General features: G+C 33.3%; 1 protein-coding gene across 1 annotated transcript in view; it reads right to left on the reverse strand.

The window, feature by feature from the left end:
- The window catches only part of COL24A1 (collagen type XXIV alpha 1 chain), a 354,155-nt gene that overhangs the window by 57,618 nt on the left and 276,051 nt on the right, over positions 1 to 20,486 (reverse strand). The window contains exons 45-47 of the mRNA XM_051999253.1: positions 15,268 to 15,321; positions 15,113 to 15,166; positions 1,367 to 1,420 (exon numbers count right to left, since the gene is read on the reverse strand). Of these exons, the coding sequence (XP_051855213.1) occupies positions 1,367 to 1,420; positions 15,113 to 15,166; positions 15,268 to 15,321 (162 nt within the window). The remainder of the gene's footprint in view (positions 1 to 1,366; positions 1,421 to 15,112; positions 15,167 to 15,267; positions 15,322 to 20,486) is intronic.

The raw sequence follows: 20,486 nt of genomic DNA on the forward strand, positions 1-20,486 counted from the left end.
CAAAATAACAGAAACTCTGAAATTAGCATAGTACTTCAGAAATACTTGCTGAACTGGATTGAATTCTTCATCTTCAGAAATTATTCCTTGTGGTGATGTTCCTATTGTCCTCATACATTAGAAATCAGGTCTTTTTTCTTATTGTCCTTTTGGATCAGATAGATTAAAAAACCAAGGGAATAGCCTATCAGTGCCAGTATCTCTATTTTTTTCTAATATAGCCTATACTTTATTGGATCTAAATTTATTTTTCTTTGCTTAAGTATTTTCCTACATATCCTTTCAAGGGACAATCTACAGCTACATCTTGCCTTTGGCTAGGGTTGATGGGTAGGAAGTCTTAACTGAGCCAGTCAATACACATCTGTTTGGCCAGCTGAGGTTATTGGCGGTTAATGTGAAAATCATCTTTGCCTTGTGAGGGAAGATTAGAAAATGGAAGGAATTTGTGTCTTAGCCCACTCTGTCTTATTTTCTGGGGAAACAAGAAGTTGAGACCTCAAATTTAAAATCCATCATGTGTCTCCAGCATGTTATTACTAGACACTGTTGTTATTTAGTATCATGAAGAAATCTTTGGTCTTGACTCCCTGCCCCCATCTCAACCCTCCCCTAACTGGGCCATAATTCTAAGTTCTTTGTTTTGCAGGCAGAGTAAGGACAAGGCAAGATTCAAAAATTGTGCTCTCGGGTATTACTGTCCTTTACCATACTAACACATGAGATGACTTAATACAAAATAAACTTGTATGTGCTAGAGAACAAAATTTTCTAATATATATATATAATACATGTACTTATTTTAAAAAAAAAAAGTTTATTTAAAAGCCAGTCTTGTCTTGGGGAGGGGAAAGGCCAGAGGGAAGGAGAAAAAATGGAAATCAAAATATTATGAAAGTAAATGTTGAAAACAAATGAATTTTAAAAATAAAAGCATTTAGAAAAAAAAAAAAAAACAGTCCTCTTGCCTTTTTTTTATTGCTCCCTAGAAGAGTGCCATCTTCCCCAGACTTGGTCCTTATTCCACTCCAAAGAATGCTTCCTATGGGCTTTCCATCATTCAGCAATGGATTTCCTCTAGTTAGCATATCACATAAGTTTAAGGTGATTTAATCTTTGGGTGACAATTAAGTCCCTGGGATTCTGGTCCTTGTGTTCAAAAGTCAAGCTTCCATTTTCAAAGAGAAGACCATTTTTCCAGGATATGAGGTCATTGATTGACTTCTCTGGATTTTAACCTATATACTTTCCTCACAATTTAATTATATAAGAGATTATTATAAGTTGTCATAAAACTTTTCTGCTCTTCTGAAGTTATTGTCATTATTTGGCAACAAGAGAACAATGAGAGAGAATTGCTACTTACAGGAATCCCAGGTTTCCCAGATAGACCAGAAGCTCCTTTCTTCCCTTTTGGACCCTAAAAATGTCAAACAGAGTTATCAGTTGGTTAAAAAAAAAAGGGGAATTGAATCAAATACTTTGAGGAGTTCTGCACAGGGCTTCAGGAGATGTAGGTTTGCTTCTCAACTCTACTCCTAACAGGGATAAGTCATTTCCTCTCTCAACCTCAGTTTTCTCTCTATAAAATAAAAGATTGCATTGGATGATCACTGAGGTTTCTTCCAATTCTGACATTTTATGATTCAGTTGGAGGGAAATTGAAGAGATGATTTTATATATATGATTTCATGCTGGAAATGCAAATGAATATTTTGCCCTTTTCGATTCCTATTTTGCTTATATTCAGCAGTTTGAGAACAAGATCCTCATTATCCACAGAACTCTTTTCTTCTCTTTGAGTAATGGGAGGCTCCAAATAAAAATAATTTTAGCAGCAGCTGGTTTGTCAAGATAGTAAAGGACTTGGTCTATCCTCCCTAAGCATGCTATTGTTTTGATGACATTCTTGTGATTTTAAAAAAGAAAAAATTGGAATACATGGATAGCTCTACAGTGTTTTTCAGAGTATTTATCAAAAGCACACAGGACAATCCTAGGGTAGTGAGTGGGGAGAGCACTGTATTAGGAATGAAGAAACTTGGGTGCAATTGCCAGTTCTCTTTTGCTATAAATACTCTTGTAATTTTGGGCAGTCACTTAAGCACATCAAGCCTCAATCTATTGATGTCAAAAGTCCCTTTTTGTTCTAAGTTTTATGATTCTGAATAATTGCAAATATATTCATAAAAAGATGATTGATAAACCTCAAGTAAAAATAAGCAGTGATTATAAAAAGCTGGCATTGCTTTATCAATAATAATAATAATGATGATAACTAGTATTAATCTAACACTTTAAAAATTATAAACTTTATATGGATTATCTCATTTGATTCTTGTAACCCTGTGAAGAAAGGAAGGAAAGAAAGAAACAAACATTTATTAAGTGCCTACTATGTATTTGGCACTGAGCTAAATGTTTTACAAATATGATCTCATTTTATCCTAACAACAACCCTGGGAGGTAAATGCTATTATCATTCCTATTCTACGTGAGGAAACTGAGGCAGACAGAGGTTGTAAATTGACTATGATCAAATAGCTAAGTTTGATAAATGAGTATCTGAGACAGGCCTTGAATGCATGCTCTTTCTGAGTATTAATTCCAGAGCTCTAATTGTGCCACTTAATCCATTCAAGAACAGATTATTCCAAATGAAAATCACTTCCATTTTTTTGGGACATTATTATTACATTGGCATATTGGGGGAATAATGTCAATATAGCTTTATCAGATTTCAGTGAAGCATTTAAAAAGAGCAAAAATGAATAAAGTATTATATTTAGGCTCAAAAAGTCTGACTCAAGTACAGCAAAAGGAAGGCATGGTCAATTAGGATTGCATCTGGGGAAAAAGAGATCTGGGGGTTTTAGTGAATTACAGGCTCAAAAGTAGTGCCTGGCACACAAAAAGGTACTTAATAAGCACTTGTTTGTTACTTACTTGCTTGGTTTTGCTTTTGCAAAAGGTCAAAGAAGTAGTAAATGATGAACCCAGATATACTGAGTACAAATCCTGTGTTTTGAATTCCTCCATATCCTGTCCTTTAAAATAAGTAGGAAGTGGTACAGTAAAAAGACTGTTGAGTCTAGAGTAAGGAAGACCTGAGTTCATATACTTGTATGGCTGTAGGCAAATCACTTAATCCTGTTTGCCTTATTTTCTTCATATGTAAATGAGCTGGAGAAGAAAATGTCAAACTACTCCAGTATCTCTGCCAAGAAAACACCAAATGGAGGGTGGACACAATTGAAAAATGGATCAACCAAAAATTGCTGGGAAAATTGGAAAACATTATGGCAGAAACTAGACAGTGACCAATACCTAATACCCTATACCAAGATAAGGTCAAAATGGGCTCATCATTTAGACATAAAGGGTGATACTATAAGCAAACTAGGAAAATGAGCCTCTCAGATCTGTGGAGAAGGAAGAAATTTATGGACAAAGAACAATTAGAGAACATTATGAAATGCAAAATGGAAAATTTTGATAATATTAAACTAAAAAGTTTTTACACAAACAAAATCATTGCAGCCAAGATTAGAAGGAAAACAGAAAACTAGGGGAAATTTTTTCTTCCAAGGACTCTGACAAAGCCCTCATTTCTAAAATATATAGAGAATTCACTCAAATTTATAAGAATACAAGCCATTCTTCAATTGATAAATGATCAAAAAATATGAACAGACAATTTTCAGATGAAATTAAAATCATTTCTAGTCATATGGAAAAATGCTCTAAATCACTATTGATTAGATAAATGCACATCAAGACAACTCTGAGATACCACTACATATCTCTCGGATTGGCTAAGATGACAGGAAAAGATAATGATAAATGTTGGAGGGAATGTGGGAAAACTGGGACACTAATACATTGGAGGAATTGTGGACTGATCCAACGATTCTGGAGAACAACTTGGAAGGGCTTTAAAATTGTGCATAATCTCTGTTTCAGCAGTGTCTCTAGTGCATCTGTATCCCAAAGAAATCATTAAAAAGGGAAAAGGACCCACATGTACAAAAATGTTTGTAGAAGCCCTTTTTTAGTGGCAAGGAATTGGAAGCTGAGTACATAGATGCCCATCAATCGGGGGATGGCTAGATAAGTTATAGTATATGAATGTAATGGAATATTATTGTTCCATAAGAAATAACCACAGGATGATTTCAGAAAGTCTTTGGAGAGACTTATACAAACTGATGCTAAATGAAATGAGTAGAACCAAGAGAACACTGTACCCAGCCACAACAAAATTATATGATGATCAACTCTGATGGAAGTGCCTCTTTTCAACAATGAAATGATTCAGACCAATTCCAATTGATTTGTGATGGAGAGAGTTATCTGCATCCAGAAAGAGAACTAGGGGGATTGAATATGGATCACAACATAGTATTTTCAACTTTTTTGTTGTTTGCTTGCTTGTTTGTTTTTTTCCCCTTTGATCTGAATTTTCTTGCACAACATGATAAATATGGATATAAATTTATGAGAATTCCATATGTTTAACCTATGTTGGATTACTTGCTGTCTAGGGGAGGGAAGAAGAGGAAGGGGAGAAAAATTTGGAACACAAGATTTTTTGCAAGGATGAATGTTGAAAACTATTTTTGCATGTATTTTGAAAATAAAAAGATATTTTTAAAAAAGAAAAACGAGTCAACATCTAAGAAATGAATCAGCTAGAAAAGAAGACAGAATATGTTAACTGTGGCTTTAAAATTATTCCAACTTTTGTAGAACACAATTAACAATAGCTCACATTTGTATATTTTATAGTTTTCACACTTCTTTTCTCACAATTTTCTGAGTTAGGAAGTTTTATCATTTCATTTGTGTGTCTGCATGTGTGTAAGAAAATAGGGAGTGTTAACTCTGTGTGTGTGTGTGTGTGTGTGTGTGTGTGTGTGTGTGTGTGTGTGTATGTAGTTAAAAGTAGGATCTGAGCTGGAATCCTTTCTCTAATTCTTTTCCCCATTAATTAAGATAACAGCTGACCTTTATTAAACTAAATTAAAACTTAATACTGGGTAGAATGAACCTATTTGCCAGCTGATTATAAATCTAGCAAACTGAGAAGAAAATTATTGGTATATGAAGTGTTAGAAGATGATTGATTGGGTTGCTATCACCAGAAGTATACAAGGTCTTATTCAACTAATACAAATAATTGAAATAACCTTCACTTAAAACATTCTATGCTTTCTTGATGCTATTTTATTAAAAGTAGAACACTCCATGAATCAAGGGGTTCCTCTTTATGTTCTCATTAATATTATAATTGGTAATAATAATGCATACATAATTGTGCTTATTTTACATAGCTGGCTTTGAAAAATTTATCATAGGTGATAGAAAAACACTCAGACATATTTTTTAAATTGGGGCTTCACCAATTTATTAATGTCATTTCTTTGTGCTTAAAGCAGTCTCATTTTGATTCCCTAAAATAATATTTATATGCTTTGCTATCGGAGAACTATAATAACAATTCACATTTCCTACTTTTGGCTTATGTAGTAATTTTCCTTTGACAACCTTACAAAGTCAGTAGTTGACAATTCTGTTATCTCAATTATATGTTAGTTCTGTCAAACTTCCTAGGGAAGTTACAACAAAATCAAATTAATTCAAAAAGATCACAACACACTTTCCATTTTAACTAAAGGATTTATTCTTGCTCAAATACTTTTTTTAAAGGAAAAAAAAGGCAGGGCACATATGAAAAATTATTAAACTTTTTCATATACTCAAAACTATAGTTCTGATTTCAGGGAAACCACTGAATTTTGATTCTCTTTCCAAAAGTACTGGTCTTGTGATTGGTTTTGAATTGATCTCATTTCTTTTTCTTTTCAGAAACTAACATAGTAAGTGATAACGGAATGAATGGTCTGTCTGATTAGAATGAATATTTAGTTTTATTTATATTTAAATGTACCAAAAAAACCTTAGCAAATTTGTATACAACAATGGAAATCAGAATACTTGGAGTTATCATTTTGGTTCAAACACTGACTGTTATCCTGGGCAAGTAACAGAAATGCTTGTGACCTCAATTTCCTAACCTGTAAATCAAGGGATGGGAGGATAGACCAGTTAGTTTTCTTCCAGCTTTAAATTTGCTGTTGTTTAGCCATCTCAGTCATGCTTGACTCTCTATGATTCCATTTGGGGTTTTCTTGGCAAAGACACCAGAGTGGTTTTCTGGTTTTTTTTTTCCTCCAGTGCATTTTACAGATGAGGCAAACAGATTTAAGTGCCTTTGCTCAGTATCTTATAGTTAATAAGCATTTGAAGCCAAATTAGAATTCAGGAAGATAACTCTTCCTGACTTCAAGTTTGACACTCTATCCACTATACCTCCTAGCTGCCCTAGCTTTAAAAATATGTTATTCTAAAAATTAGAAATTTTATGAGATGAAAACAATGAGCAAAACATAGGTCAGAGTTCATCAGGTCATGGTAAATAGATACAGTAGAGCAGGCAGGAATATGTATTGAGTCATTCACTCAATAAATATTGCTTAAACATCTACTGTATACAATAAATAGTATTTTAGCAACTCGTTATAACAAATACATGCTAGTTTTTCCATTTAAAATTTTAATAACATTTGGAACAATACTTATGGTTCCAAAATATGGGAGAAAAACCCCGATATTTAGAAAACTGGAGAAGGCCATCTACCAAGTAGAAAGAGAAAAACTCTTAGCAACATACAGAATAATATAATAGAGACATTCATTCAGGTTTTGAGAGAGTGGTTATAGTTGATGTTTGGTGACTATAGTCCCATTATTCTCTCATTATTTTGATGCAGGTTCCATATTTCCAAGTACTTATTTTAAAGAGTATTAGATGCAATATACATTCATGGCTAAGATCCAATTCAAAGTCTGTGTAACCCTACAAAAATTCTATGTCCATTTATATATATATATCACTTCATTAAAATAAAGTCAACCCCAAAGAGCTAAGCCTGAATGTTTTTCCAGGGAAGAGTATGTTAAGTGGGTTTTTATTTGATGGATAAACATGAATATTATTTAAGCCATTTCATAGAAGGAATGGTTTTTTTTTTTCCTTTCAAAGAGATTTATAACATTTGAGGTAAAAATGATCTATCAGCTTCCCAACTACACGTATTTTTAACATTAGATCATTGTAAAATTCTGCTCCGTTTTTCTATCCCATTCATTCCTGTGGTTCTCAGGCATTTAAAGGATAGCAGTGAATCTGACACACCCTCACTCTATATGCTATAAGCTACTAAGCTTGCACTAAGGCTAGGAAAGATTAGTAGGAATGGATGAAAAGTCTAAATTATATAATGGTAGCATGTCCAAGTCTTTATAGATTATATGGTATAGAGGATACATGTAGTAATAGGTAGAACTATTTTTCTAGTCCTGTATCTAATGCATAATAGCCATGTGAACAAGATTAAGTCGCTTCACTTCTTAATGTTCCCAAAATCTTTGAGCTATAAGTGATAGCTATAAGTGATTTCACTCTTTTCCTCCCCCATATTAATATTCTTCCTAAAAGTCATATTTTCATATCTAATCATGGCACCAGATAAGTTGAAGTTCTTGAAGACTTTATTATTGGAGCACAAAATTCTGGCTTGATCAACCATGCTGAAAATACTGTTTCTCAAATGTCAACTATCTGCAGAATAGCTTTGGGAAATATGAAAAGATGCTTCATAAATAGGCTAGACACTAGGTGATTAATTTTTTTGGTCATGGTAACACACAAAAAAAGAAAATCATAAACTATCCTCCAGTCCTCAACAGAGACAGAGTAGAAGGAAAGGTGGCAGAAAGTACTAAGAATCACATAGACTTTTCATCCATTTAAAAAGATTTATTTGACAATTGGCATTCTAAATGTGAGATCCTTATCCAGAAAGTCAGTGAACGAATAAATGGATGGAATAATTTCCATGTTGACATACTTATTAAAAATGAAAGCTGAATATAAAAGGAAATTGTAGTCAAATGGAAACTCTCAGGTCCTTTTTGTAGAAACAAATGAAGGAATTAGTGGAATTCAAGTCATTTTGTATCTAAGGGAAATGATTCCCTTCATCATTTCCTATGTTAGTTGGTTATCATGGAGTACTCCATGAATCTTTTACTGATCTTGGACTATTTAGTATTTCTATCAGTGACTCAGGTAAAGCTATAGATGACATGCAGAGCACATAAAGCTGAGAGAGGTAGCTAATATATTGGAAGAAAAGGTCAGGATCCAAAAATATTTTGATGAACTACAACACTGGGTGGAAGCAAGATGAAATTCAATTAGGATAAATATAGTCTTACACTTAGGTACAAAAAATTCAGTTTCGTAAATATAAGATAGGGGAGGCATGGACCAATGGATCTAAAAAAAAGAACTTGGGGTTTCAATGGCCTTCAATCTCTGTATTAGTTAGCAATATATTGTGATAGCCAAAATCAAATGATACATTAATAACATGCTTAGTACTGTGCATGTCACATAGTGGATGCTTAATAAATTCTTGCTCCCTTTTCACTACCCTCCTCCAAAATTAACATAACTTTGGACTTCAATGAGAGGTGATAGTTTTACTCTGCCACCATCAAACCTCACATGGAGTACTTATTTAGTTGTGGACCTCACACTTAGAGAAAGAAAGAAATTGATAAATTAAACAATATTAAGTAGAGGGTAACCAGAAAGGTGAAAAGCTTTGATTCCAGGACATCTGAGAAACAGTTGAAGGAATTAGGCAAACTCCTCCTGGAAAAGAGAAGATTCAAGGGAGGAAGGATAGCTGCCTTCAAGTACTTAAAGGACTATCAAATGGGGAAAGAATTAGACTTTGGCATCAGAAGACAGAATCAGAAGCAATGAGTGGATTTTGTCAAGAGGTGAATTTAGGCTTGGTGCCTACAAAAACTTCCTATCCACTAGAGCTGTTCAAAATTGGAATGAAAAAAAAAATGGTGGGCTCTCACTCTATGAAAATGTTTAGGTAGAGGTAAGATGACCACTTATGAACATATTTAAAGTGGAGGTTATCTTGGGGATGTGTATTGGACTAGATCACTACTAAAGTGCCTTTCAGCTCTCAGATTTTGGGATTCTTTCGTAGACAAAAAGAATATGTAGCTCACATTTTAGAATCCACTATAGAGTATGATGAAGTAGAAAACTTATGTGAAAATCTTGATAAAGATGTTTCAAATTAAATCAACAGAACACCTTACTATTCTTCTTAGAGACAGGTGGTAGAGGCAGTGAGCACTGGACCTGGTCTTAAGAAAACCCAAATTTAAATCCAACTTCAGCTATTAAATCCAACTTACAATTATTAGCTGTAGGTAACTACAGCAGCTAGGTTGACCCCAGGTAACTTACTTAATCTCTCTGTCTGCTTCAGTCTCATAATCTATAAAATGGGAATAATGATAACATTTATTTTCCAGGGTTGTTTTGAAGAAAAAAAATTGTAAAGAGCTTAAAAAACCTTAAAGTATTATATACATGATTGTTATTTAATAGCTAACGACTTAGAAAAAAGATGACTGAGGGGAAATGTCAAAATATGTGTTGGAAAATAGAAATCAGAATAAGGAAATGTAAAAGAACACATAAACTACATAGAAAAATTCATAGATATGGATATTCTCTATACATCCTTATGTTATCTTCTTATATTACATAAGAAGCCATAGATTCACGCACACACATACACACAAACACACATACATGCATACACACACGTATAATTTCCTTTTGTGATATTGTTTACTATGTCCACTGCTTTTCAACTCTCTCCTGGAAAGATTCTTTCTATATAGATCTCTCTCTCCACATACACATATAATGAATACTCCTTATATATTTTATATATATAGTGAATACTTATGAATATATATTATTTATGTATATCATATGTAATGCTTAATATAGAATAAATGATGTTTTCCATTATATATAGCATATTATATATAATACTTTATATATATAGATTATCTATAGAGTATTAATCATACAAACATAAATATATGGATAAATATGTATGTATATATCATATATAATACTTTTTTCAGAGAGAGAATTGGAGGGCAGTAGATATGCAATGAACAATGTTACAAAAAAAGAAATTCATTCTCTGCTAACACAAGAAAAGACTAGTTATCAATGTGAGAGTCATTTCTGAGTTGGATGTTTATAGATAGATTGTAGACTTGATAGAACAAAAATTAAAATCATGAAAAAAAGGAAAATACAAAGATAAGTTATGCCATATAGTTCAAATGCAACACATTTAAATATGTTATTGGTGCTTAATGATGGGAAGTAGAGAAAGGAACATACAGAGAAAGGAACTGTCAGTTTCCTATGGAAGTTTGATCAAAACAAAATGATTGTTCTAACAATGAGTACCAAAGGAACACTTGATCTTCCAGGAAACATTTAATTTTCTTGACAAACATTGAGATATGGAAGATGAGAGTAACACTCATGTTGAATTTATATTAATTTATAAAATGTTATGAAGAAAAATGATAGAAAATTTTAAGACATTGAGGATCATAAAACAACATGTAGCTATAGAGATAAGCCTATAGGGAAATTCTAAAATGTAACTTGAATTCAGTTTAAATGAATTTTATTTATATATAAGCTTTTCCAAGGGTTACTTATAGATTTGTGAAATAGATCAGAGACCTGCATATATTGAGAAGTATGATGTGGTAGATAGAGGGTTGGCTTAGGAATCAGAAATAATTGGTTCCTACTTCTAACACACACTAGCTATATGACCATGGGCACATCCCTTTCAGTATCTCAAGTAATTTTCTAAGACTAGAATTAATGTACAATCTGTATTGCTGATCTGTATTGGTGGGTAGAGTTTTTCATATCAGGAATTCTTAATCCCAATGATACAAGAGATCTGATTCAAAGGAGGAAATTATATATTGATATATTTTTCACACATATGGTAGTGTACAAAGACTATACTGTGTATTCTTAGGAAATTTTAAAGTTTAAAGTTTCTAAGAACTTACCTTGAAAGTGATAATTCACCCATCCCCCCTCACTTTTTCTTCATTCACTTACTATAATGGGTCCTAATTCCTTTAAGAAAGTTGTTGTTTGGATCTCTTGTTTAGGTGCTGCTCTAGATGGAACTTAAAAGGACAAATTCTGTATTTCTGGGATCCAATGATACATACTTAAGAACATGTAGCTGAAGAAGATTGGATGTTGAGAGGGCTACCAGAAACCTCAGCCAAACCACAAGTTGCATAATATTATTTAAATTATATATCTTCAGTTATATTAAAAAGTCAATGTATTGCTCAAATGGAAAAGTCATGGATATAATCAATAATTGCCTGAAGCACAAAAAAGTAGGATGATTTGATTTATATAGTATTTCAATTGTAGAAATAAGATAATCTGGTGGTTTATTCTAACATTGGAAGTGGGAAAAAAAGGCAGAAGAAGTAGATGTCCCTTGATGATGGCCATGTAGTTAGCTGTACAGTCATTGTCTCAGAATCTCAGAAATGAAAGGAACTATTCTATCTTGCATGTGACTAACATTCCCCTTTACAGTATTGTCTGTGAGTCTTTATTCAGATTCCACTCAAAACCTTGTTGTAAGTGAGAATGAAATCATATTATTTTTTGAGGCATACCATTTCATTTTTTTGGATAGTGCTAATTACAAAAATTTTCTAGAAATCTGCTCCATTGCAATTTCCTTCCTTCCAAATCCTATTTTCTGAGGTCAGCAGAGTGACTCTTACTCCCTCTTTGATGTGATAACACTTTGAAAACAGTACTTATGTCTTCCTTCTTCTTTCAAGTCCTTATGTGACATGGTTTTTGATCTCCACCCTGCTTGGGTTCTTTCCCTCTGGCTGGATATATTCCTGCTTGCCAATATTCTATGTGGACTTGAACTCATCCAAGGAACAGACTAAGTTTATAATCCATACATTTATTCCTTCTATATTATTACCACTCTTCTTTCCGGGGGATTCTTTCCCTAACTTTAGGTAACCTGAATCACTTATGCTCCTGATTTGGCCAGAGATTTTAAAGGTAGACAATCAACAATATTGAGGGCATTGTAGCTAAGAATGCTTCGCTTTCTTCCTTATTGACAGGAGAAATAACATGGGAGAAAGGATGTGTAACACCTATGATTCTTGGATCTCCTTTCCATTAACAGGCCAATCACTTACCAAATACAAGTAATTATATTACAATATAGGTAAGTATATAAATAAACCAATTTTTCTTTTCATTCTGGAGAAAAGAATTAGTGAATTATGTCCAATACCAAGAAGAGACATGTTGTTATAGATTTGTCACTGTATTTATTGTGAATGAAAATAAGGCACAATAAATTAGCCATCGAGATAGCTAAGTATGCAGTGGTTAGAGTGCTGAAATTGGAGTGAGGAAGATCTGAGTTCAAGCCTCAGACATTTAATTACACAGTTATTTTTTATGTAGTTATTTAGGAAAGGCATTTAACCTCTATTTGGAGGAGATGGCAAACTTAATGTCTTTGCCAAGATGACCTAATAGACAAAGGTCCATGGATTCATGAAGAGTAGGATACAACTGAACAATAAACAACAAAAATCAGTCATGTAGAGAGTATGATATCCATGCCTTTGGGGAAAAGCTGTTTGTGCCTTTTGTTTCCTGGGTACACTCCCGTTTCGCCATTGAAGAATGAAAATGAGAAAGAGACTTTGCACCTATCACCTCTACATTTTTATAATGAGTCAAATCATCATGTTGGCTTGGAAGACAAAGAGTCAATAAAAGTTGCAATTTCTGCTTATAGGGTTAGATCAAATAATGACAAATCTAGGAAAGAGGGTGACTTTCACCCCACATTATGAATAATCTGGTCCAAATTTAAAAGAGCTAAGAGAATATAAATTTTCATTCCAGTCTTTTACAGATTGTTTTTAGCCAAACACTAATATAATTAAGTCTCATCCCATCAATAATTGTACCCTTTGAAAAGATTTCACTCACTTGGGCACAAAATAAGTTAAAAGGAAATTTGATAGTGATTTAATGCATTTGTCCAATGTAAATAATTATTTTAGATGATTTTTCAATCAAATGGTAGAATTTACTGCTCATACAGTTCTAGATAAACCAGGCATTTCTACTTTTCCTTATGTTATGTAAATGGTTCCATTCCATTTACCTTGAGCAAAACATTAAAAAAAAAAAAAACACAACTGATTAACCAATAAGTAGTAAATACTATGACATGCCAAGATCAGATATAAAACAGTTTTGGAGCAAAAGTAAGTTTCTAACATAATTATGTTGTTGACTCTGGTATCATTTTTACTGATAACAACAGTGGCGATAATATCCATGTAGTACTTTTAAGATTTTCAAAGCATTTCACAAATATTTCATTTTGTCATTTGAACAATCTTGGGAGGTAAGTATTATGGCTATCCCCATTTTATAGGTGAAAAGACTGAGGAAAACAAAGATTAAAAAAGGCGAAAGAGATAGGGTCAAAATACTTCACTAAATAGTGAAAGACTTATTTAAAGAATTAATCCCTTAGCAAGGAACTGGAAACATGAAAACCCATCATTTAGGAAATGGCTGAATAAGTTATGGTATATGAATGTAATGGAATATTATTGTTCCATAAGAAATCATGAGCAGGCTGATTTCAGAAAAGCCTGGAAAGTCTTACATGAACTGATGCTAAGTGAAGTAAGTGAACATTGTACTCAGTAACAACAAAATTATGTGATGATCAAGTGTGAAAGACTTAGCTCTTTTCAACAATGTGGCAATTCCAATAGACTTGTGATAGAAAGAACTATTCACTTCCAGAGAGAAGCCTATAGAGACTGAATGTGGATCAGAAATTAGTATTTTAACCTTTGTTATTGTTGTTGCTGTTTGTTTGTTTTTTTCTTTCTTACTTTTGTCCTTTTGATCTGATTTTTCTTGTTCAGCATGATAAAAAGAGAAATACATCTTAAAGAATTGCACAATTCAACCTATATTGGATTCTTTGTTGTCTGGGGAGCAGAGAGGTGATGAGGGAGAGAAAAAATTTGGAATACAAGCCTTTGCAAGGGTGAATGTTGAAAACTCTCTTTGCATGTATTTTGAATTATAAAAAGCTATTATTATTAATTTAAAAAGAATTAATCACTTGTTATTTGTATAATCAACATGCACAGATTCTTAGGAAGTATAAGGGAGCCTGAGTTTACTTAGTTCCAGAGGAATCAGAAACCCAGAAATGTGAATTACCCGCAGTTATTCAGCTAGTTTTTCACTATGTTGATGGTTCTTTTGGTGTTTGTTGGTATGTTTGCCTGAGCTCTTAAAGATAATGTCATTATTCTAGTTTTGCAGAGATAAGTCGGAAGTGGCTTTAAGAAAGTCAGTTTTTCTCTATACAATAGGAATCCTAGGTTCTATGGTCAAGGAAAATCTAGTTTTCAGCATAAATGGTAGGAAAAAATAGTCATGTTTTGACTTGTTAACACACACAATTCAAGTATTTTCTTTTCCTTTTTTTTTCCTTTTTTCTTTTTTTGTTTTTAATTCAGGTATTTTCAATGATTTTTGCATGGCAAATTATTGTTTGGCCTACTCCTCACCTCTTTCCCTACAAAAGAAAAAAGACAAATTCAATAGCCTGGAAAGATTTACACGAACAGATGCTAAGTGAAACAAGCAGAACCTGGAATACATTGTACGTATAACAACATGAATGTATACTGATCAACTATAAAAGACTTGGTTCTTCCAGTAGTTCAGTGATCCAAAGTAATTCCAACAGAATTTGGACAGAAAATGCCATCTGCATCCAGAAAGAGAACTATGGAGATTGAATGTAAATCAACATGTTCTATGTTAACTTCTTTTTTCTGTTTTTTTTTTTTTAATTTCTCCCATGGTTTTTCCATGTTGCTCTGATTTTTCTCTTCCAACATGATTCATAAAGCAATGTGTATTAAAAATAGATAAAATTACTACAATAAAAATCAGTAAGTATTTAAAAATGTGCCTTCAATAGATTTCACTTACTTCAGATCCTCTCTCTCCTTTAGGCCCTGGTTCACCCATTTCACCTGGTTCACCCTTTGTCAGGAACCAAAACAAAAAACACACATGAAAAGGGGTTCTTAGACATTATCTTTTAAAAAAATGTTAACAAAAATAACAAGTGTGTTAAAACTTACTGGGGCCCCTTGTTGCCCAATGGCTCCTCTTGCTCCTGGCACACCCACGTGGCCCTTGGAATAGAGAATATGACAATATTTTAGTGAATATGTAAGGAGATAGTCATGGTATCATATTAAGAATGCTGTATTGGGAATCAGAAATTTGAGTTCTTATGCTATCACTAGATAACTGTGATTTTTCTGAGTCTCAGTTTCCTCAGCTCGAGAATGATGTGATTGAACTAAATGACACCTAAGGTTCCTTTCAGTTTATAAATTATGATTTTATGAATAAGCTTCCTTCACTAGAATCTTAGCATTGTATGGAGGCTTCATTGAAGGCTAGCTCAGGCAAGTATAAATTCTGGCAGTTTCTCAAGCGTTTCTGGTAATGAATTGTCATGAGAAAATTCTCTGAGATGAAGTTATAGAGGCATGTTACTAGAAAGTTAGGTGTCAAATAATGATATTTTTTTTTTGCTAATGCAAATTGTGAAACTTTTAAGGCAAAAAAGAGGATTGCAATATATATTAGTGAATGAGGTACCTGTGATGAAAAATAACAGAAGTACTGGAGTTGAAGAATAGACAGGTATTATTTAAGCTAATAGGGAGATGTTACAAAATTCAATTTAATTACCACAAAGGTTATGATTGTCAGAAATATTAAATAGCATAATGACTAATGCTATGATGAACGGTAGATATTGTCTTCTTTTATCCTACATGTACTTTTATGACCTCTACCAAACTAAGGTAATAAAGAATATGAGAAGGAACCCATTTTACTGAAGCTATTCCCACACTGGGGGTGTACCATGGCCTCTAACCTGACATGCCAAGGACATAGATGTTTGGATAGTTGATTTTCTGCATTGAAGAATGGGAGCAATTACTGTGCACGATGTTTAGAAATAACAAATTACTTTGACATTCAAGAATCTGCCATCATCCTGTTTCTCATAAGACGGAATGCCAAGTTGCCATGTTTCCTTTTCAAAATGTGTAAACAGAAAGATGCCAGTATCCAGGAAGAATAAATCAGGTAAGATTTGTATAGCAAATATTTCACAAATGGGCACTCCCCAGTACCCTTTTCTACTGTCCTTGTCACCTCACATTCCTTTCTTTTCACTTCTCATGTCCAAAAAGAAAATTGATTTTTAGGAGGAGAAAAGTTCCTGGATTTGTTTCTTCTCTCTGGGCTAAAGATAGTACAAATATAATACATAGGGATAAGTTTTTGGATAGTCTCATTAGACGGCATAATGATTTTGCTTTTTAGGAAGCAAATATGTATTTCTGACACTGAAATCTAAATCCAGGATAAAGAATCCAATGCCTAAAATGCAAAAAAGCAATTTCAGTGTAAAAAAGCTCATATATCTATATGAGAGAGAGAGAGAGGGGAGAGAGAGAGAGAGAGACAGACAGAGAGAGAGAGAGAGAGAGAGAGAGAGAGAGAGAGCGAGCGCATGCATATAATGTGTGAATCTATGTTGTTTTATTAAAGATGGTCAGGGACATATGCTACTAATGGAAGGAAGAAAGAAGAATGTTCAGAACATAAAAGAATAAATTCAAACAAGAAGAGTCTCTGAAGTCCTGGTATTTGGCAAATCAAACTTTCATGAGACAGAAGTACCAAAACATTCAAAGCTATTGAAACTGAAATCTATGAGGTCTAATCATAGCTTTGTGATTACCCTGGCTATGTGATATTCATGAAGCCTTTCCAGATTGATGTGAGATTTATTCCTCACCCTGCACAGAACAGACATGGATGTTTTACTGGCTATTGACCTCAACTATACACTTAGCCTTTATCCCTCATTTCTCTCTTACTTAATATATTCTTATGTGGATTACACTGTTTTGGCCAAAAACTACAGATACTTTCCTGTGTATTCTTACATTGGTTTAATATTTACATTTATACCTCTGAACCCCAGCAAAATATAATTTCCTGGAGTACTGGTGTTCTTTTGTTTGTAGGTAAGGAGTATAAATTCTTTATAAAGCAGAAGACAGAACACTAATCTAGAGTCAGTATGTTGGAATCTTGCCTGTTATCATGAGTGAATCATTTAACTCTGGACCCTATTCTCTTCACCAATAAAGTAATGAGCTTGGTCCTACTGAAGAATGCCAGACTGTCTGGAGTCTGGTAAGTAACAGGGATCTGGTTTTAGCTAGCTGGTTATAGGTGAACGGAATGGACCTTTGGGATCCATTCTAAAATCTAAATCTAGGACTCTCTGAATCTAGTACAATACATTGCATGTATTAGATACTAAATGCTTATACAATTAAATGACAGAATATCATAAATAATCAGTCTATCTGTCATAGGCTGTAAACTCTTAGATGGAAAAGCTGAATCTATGCAATTTTCTTTATACTATGCAAAATAACATGTCAGATACAGTGAAATATTTAGTTGATGAGAAAAATCCAATCCCTATAGGTCTACCTTTCTTTATATACCAAACTGAACACTTCTTAGTATTCTCTTCTTAGTGAACTCTTTTTAAAGTATGGCTATCATTGGTTTCATTCATGTCTACCTCTTTATGACTCCTTTTGGGGTTTTCTTGGCAAAGATAGTGGAGAGGTTTGCCATTTATTTTTCCAGCTCATTTTACAGATGAGGAAACTGAGGCAGAAAGGATTAACTTGCTTGCCTAGGGTCACACGGCTAGTAAATGTGTGGGGCCAGGTTTGAATTCAGGTCTTCTTGACTCCAAGTCCAGTGCTCTGTGCACTGATCATCTAGCTACCCCGATGATGGTTAACAAAAACAAGGAAACATAACAAAAAATTCAAATACTTTTCAAAGATAAATATAAATAATATTTGTTTTATTCATCATTTTGAGTCAGTCATGCTACTGCTCCTACCTAGTAGTATAGCTAATTGTGAGCTAACTGTAATTATAAGTCACAAACAAATTCAGAATTTAAAAAAAAAGTCTAATGATGATAATAATAGTCAGGCTCACATTGGGGAAATCAGTTAACACATAATGTCCAAAGAAAAAATAAAACATCTTGGAAGACTACCCACGAAGATCTGGAGTCTATGATGGAATAATATAATTGTCAACAAAACTTGATTTTTCTCATATGAATTAAAGTTGTATTTTGTAAGAGTTGACTGGGAGAGGCTGTGTATGCTTCATGAATTTCAAATGTTAGAACAATAAAATCAGCAGGTTGGCTGGCCTTGGTTAAGTGACTGCTTAAAGTGGAGCCATCAGTAAACAGAATAAAATGGGCTCCAGAACCAAATGGGAGGGAAGGAGAAAAGATGAGAGGAATGGATTTGTTGATTAAACAAGTTCTTGAAACACATGAAAGCAGCCAATGTTGAAACCCCATCAGGAGGGAAAGGAAGGAGGAATGCGGAAATAGAAAGAAGAGGCCATAGTGTGAGCCCAGTGGAAACATTCTTTACTTGGTAGGTCCTACTGAAGAATGCCAGACTGTCTGGAGTCTGGTAAGTAATAGGGATCTGGTTTTAGCTAGCTGGTTATAGGTGAACGGAAGCCTTTTATCTCACATTAGGGTAGTAAACTCTTCATTTGGCAGCCAATAGGTTGATTTAGTTTTGACTTGGCCACACCATGTAGTTTAGCTGGCAGAGAATAATATTACTAAAACTGAATTTCCTACTGGATATGTTGGGAAGTTATGCACCAAAAAGACTAAGATGGAATCATATGGGCTCTAAAATATGTTGGAAGCAGTTGGTGTATTGCAACATCACAAAAAGAAAAAAAAAACTTCAGAAGAAGTCTTTGGGCCTTCTTGCATTAAACAATGCAAAACATGCAAAACAAATTGATATTCATTTCTATATTCTTGATAGGTCTTCCCTAAAATGTATAAATATAAAATGACTATCAGAGAGAAATTGGAATTATTTGAAACTGTCTTAAAATTAAATGAAAATGAAAATTAAATTACATTTAAATGTAAAAATAATTAACATTCCAAATCCTTTAGAACAATGTGAAATTATTGTTTTTACAGAAAATAAATTACAACAAGGATTTGACATTTTTCTGTCTTAAGAAAACCAAAATATTAATAATCTGTATCTATTAACTAGTCTGGCTAATCTGAGTTTCACTTCCAAATATGGTCACTTAAATTTTACCATGGTACAAAGTCAAATTAATCAATTCCTCCTGTTATTAACATATATTCAGTCAGGCTAGGCTTGGTCCTAAGCACTGTGTAAGATTAAAAGAAGAGTGAGATATAATTTTTATCTTGAAAGATACATGACTAGAGTCACAAGACACATACACATGAAAAGATAAGGAAAGAAATAAATCTGGGAAACTGAGGATAAATATAAAAGTGTCGCATGATTCTATAAAAAAAAGTATCAAGGTTTGCAACAATGATAAATGATGGAAAAAGGATTTGAGGAACTGTGGAAATATAGTAATATGAATACACTATAAATATAATGGAGTGATATAATGTAAAAACATGTGAAAAAAATCACTAGCCATTTTATCTACTATTCATTTTATACTAGAAATCTTATTCTTATGTATATTTTTCAAGAAAATCCAAGTCTCAAACACAGCAAAATAATCAAAACAGAACTTTCATGGTAGCAAAAAATTGATACTCAAAAACTGAGGAATGGTTGAACAAATTTTGATAATGCACATAATGGAATAGAGTTGTACCATAAGAAATGGTTAATTTGAAATATTTGGAGAAACATGTGGATGAATGGGTACAGGGCCAAGAAAGCAGATCTATTAGAAGAATACACATGACTCCAATAATGTAAATGAAACCTAAAGTAAAAAGGAACTGATCTCAGATTCAGTGTCATAAATATTGTTTAATTTAATTTAATTGGTTGATCCCAGAGGACAGATTATGAAATATCCTTCTCTCCACATGGCAGGGAGATGGAAGACTTTGGGTGTGGAATCTTGCATATGCTGTCAGATGTGGACATGGTGCCAGTTTTGCTTAACTGTTTTCTTTGGTTCAAAGCCAGGCTCCATTGAAGGAAGGAGTATATTAGGAAAATAACTGTGGTTAAAGAAAAAATAACAAGGGCCCTTAAAAAGTACAACATAAGTTGAGGCTAGCAATGACTACTAAGGACAAAAGAAGGGGATGTTTTGGATGTGTAGGGAGCAGGAGAAAGAAGAATGTGAGTCTACTTTTTAGGGAAAATAGGGTGATAATAACAGGGAATAA

This window comes from Antechinus flavipes, chromosome 4 (assembly GCF_016432865.1).
Source record: "Antechinus flavipes isolate AdamAnt ecotype Samford, QLD, Australia chromosome 4, AdamAnt_v2, whole genome shotgun sequence".
In the NCBI taxonomy this organism is placed as follows: domain Eukaryota; kingdom Metazoa; phylum Chordata; class Mammalia; order Dasyuromorphia; family Dasyuridae; genus Antechinus; species Antechinus flavipes.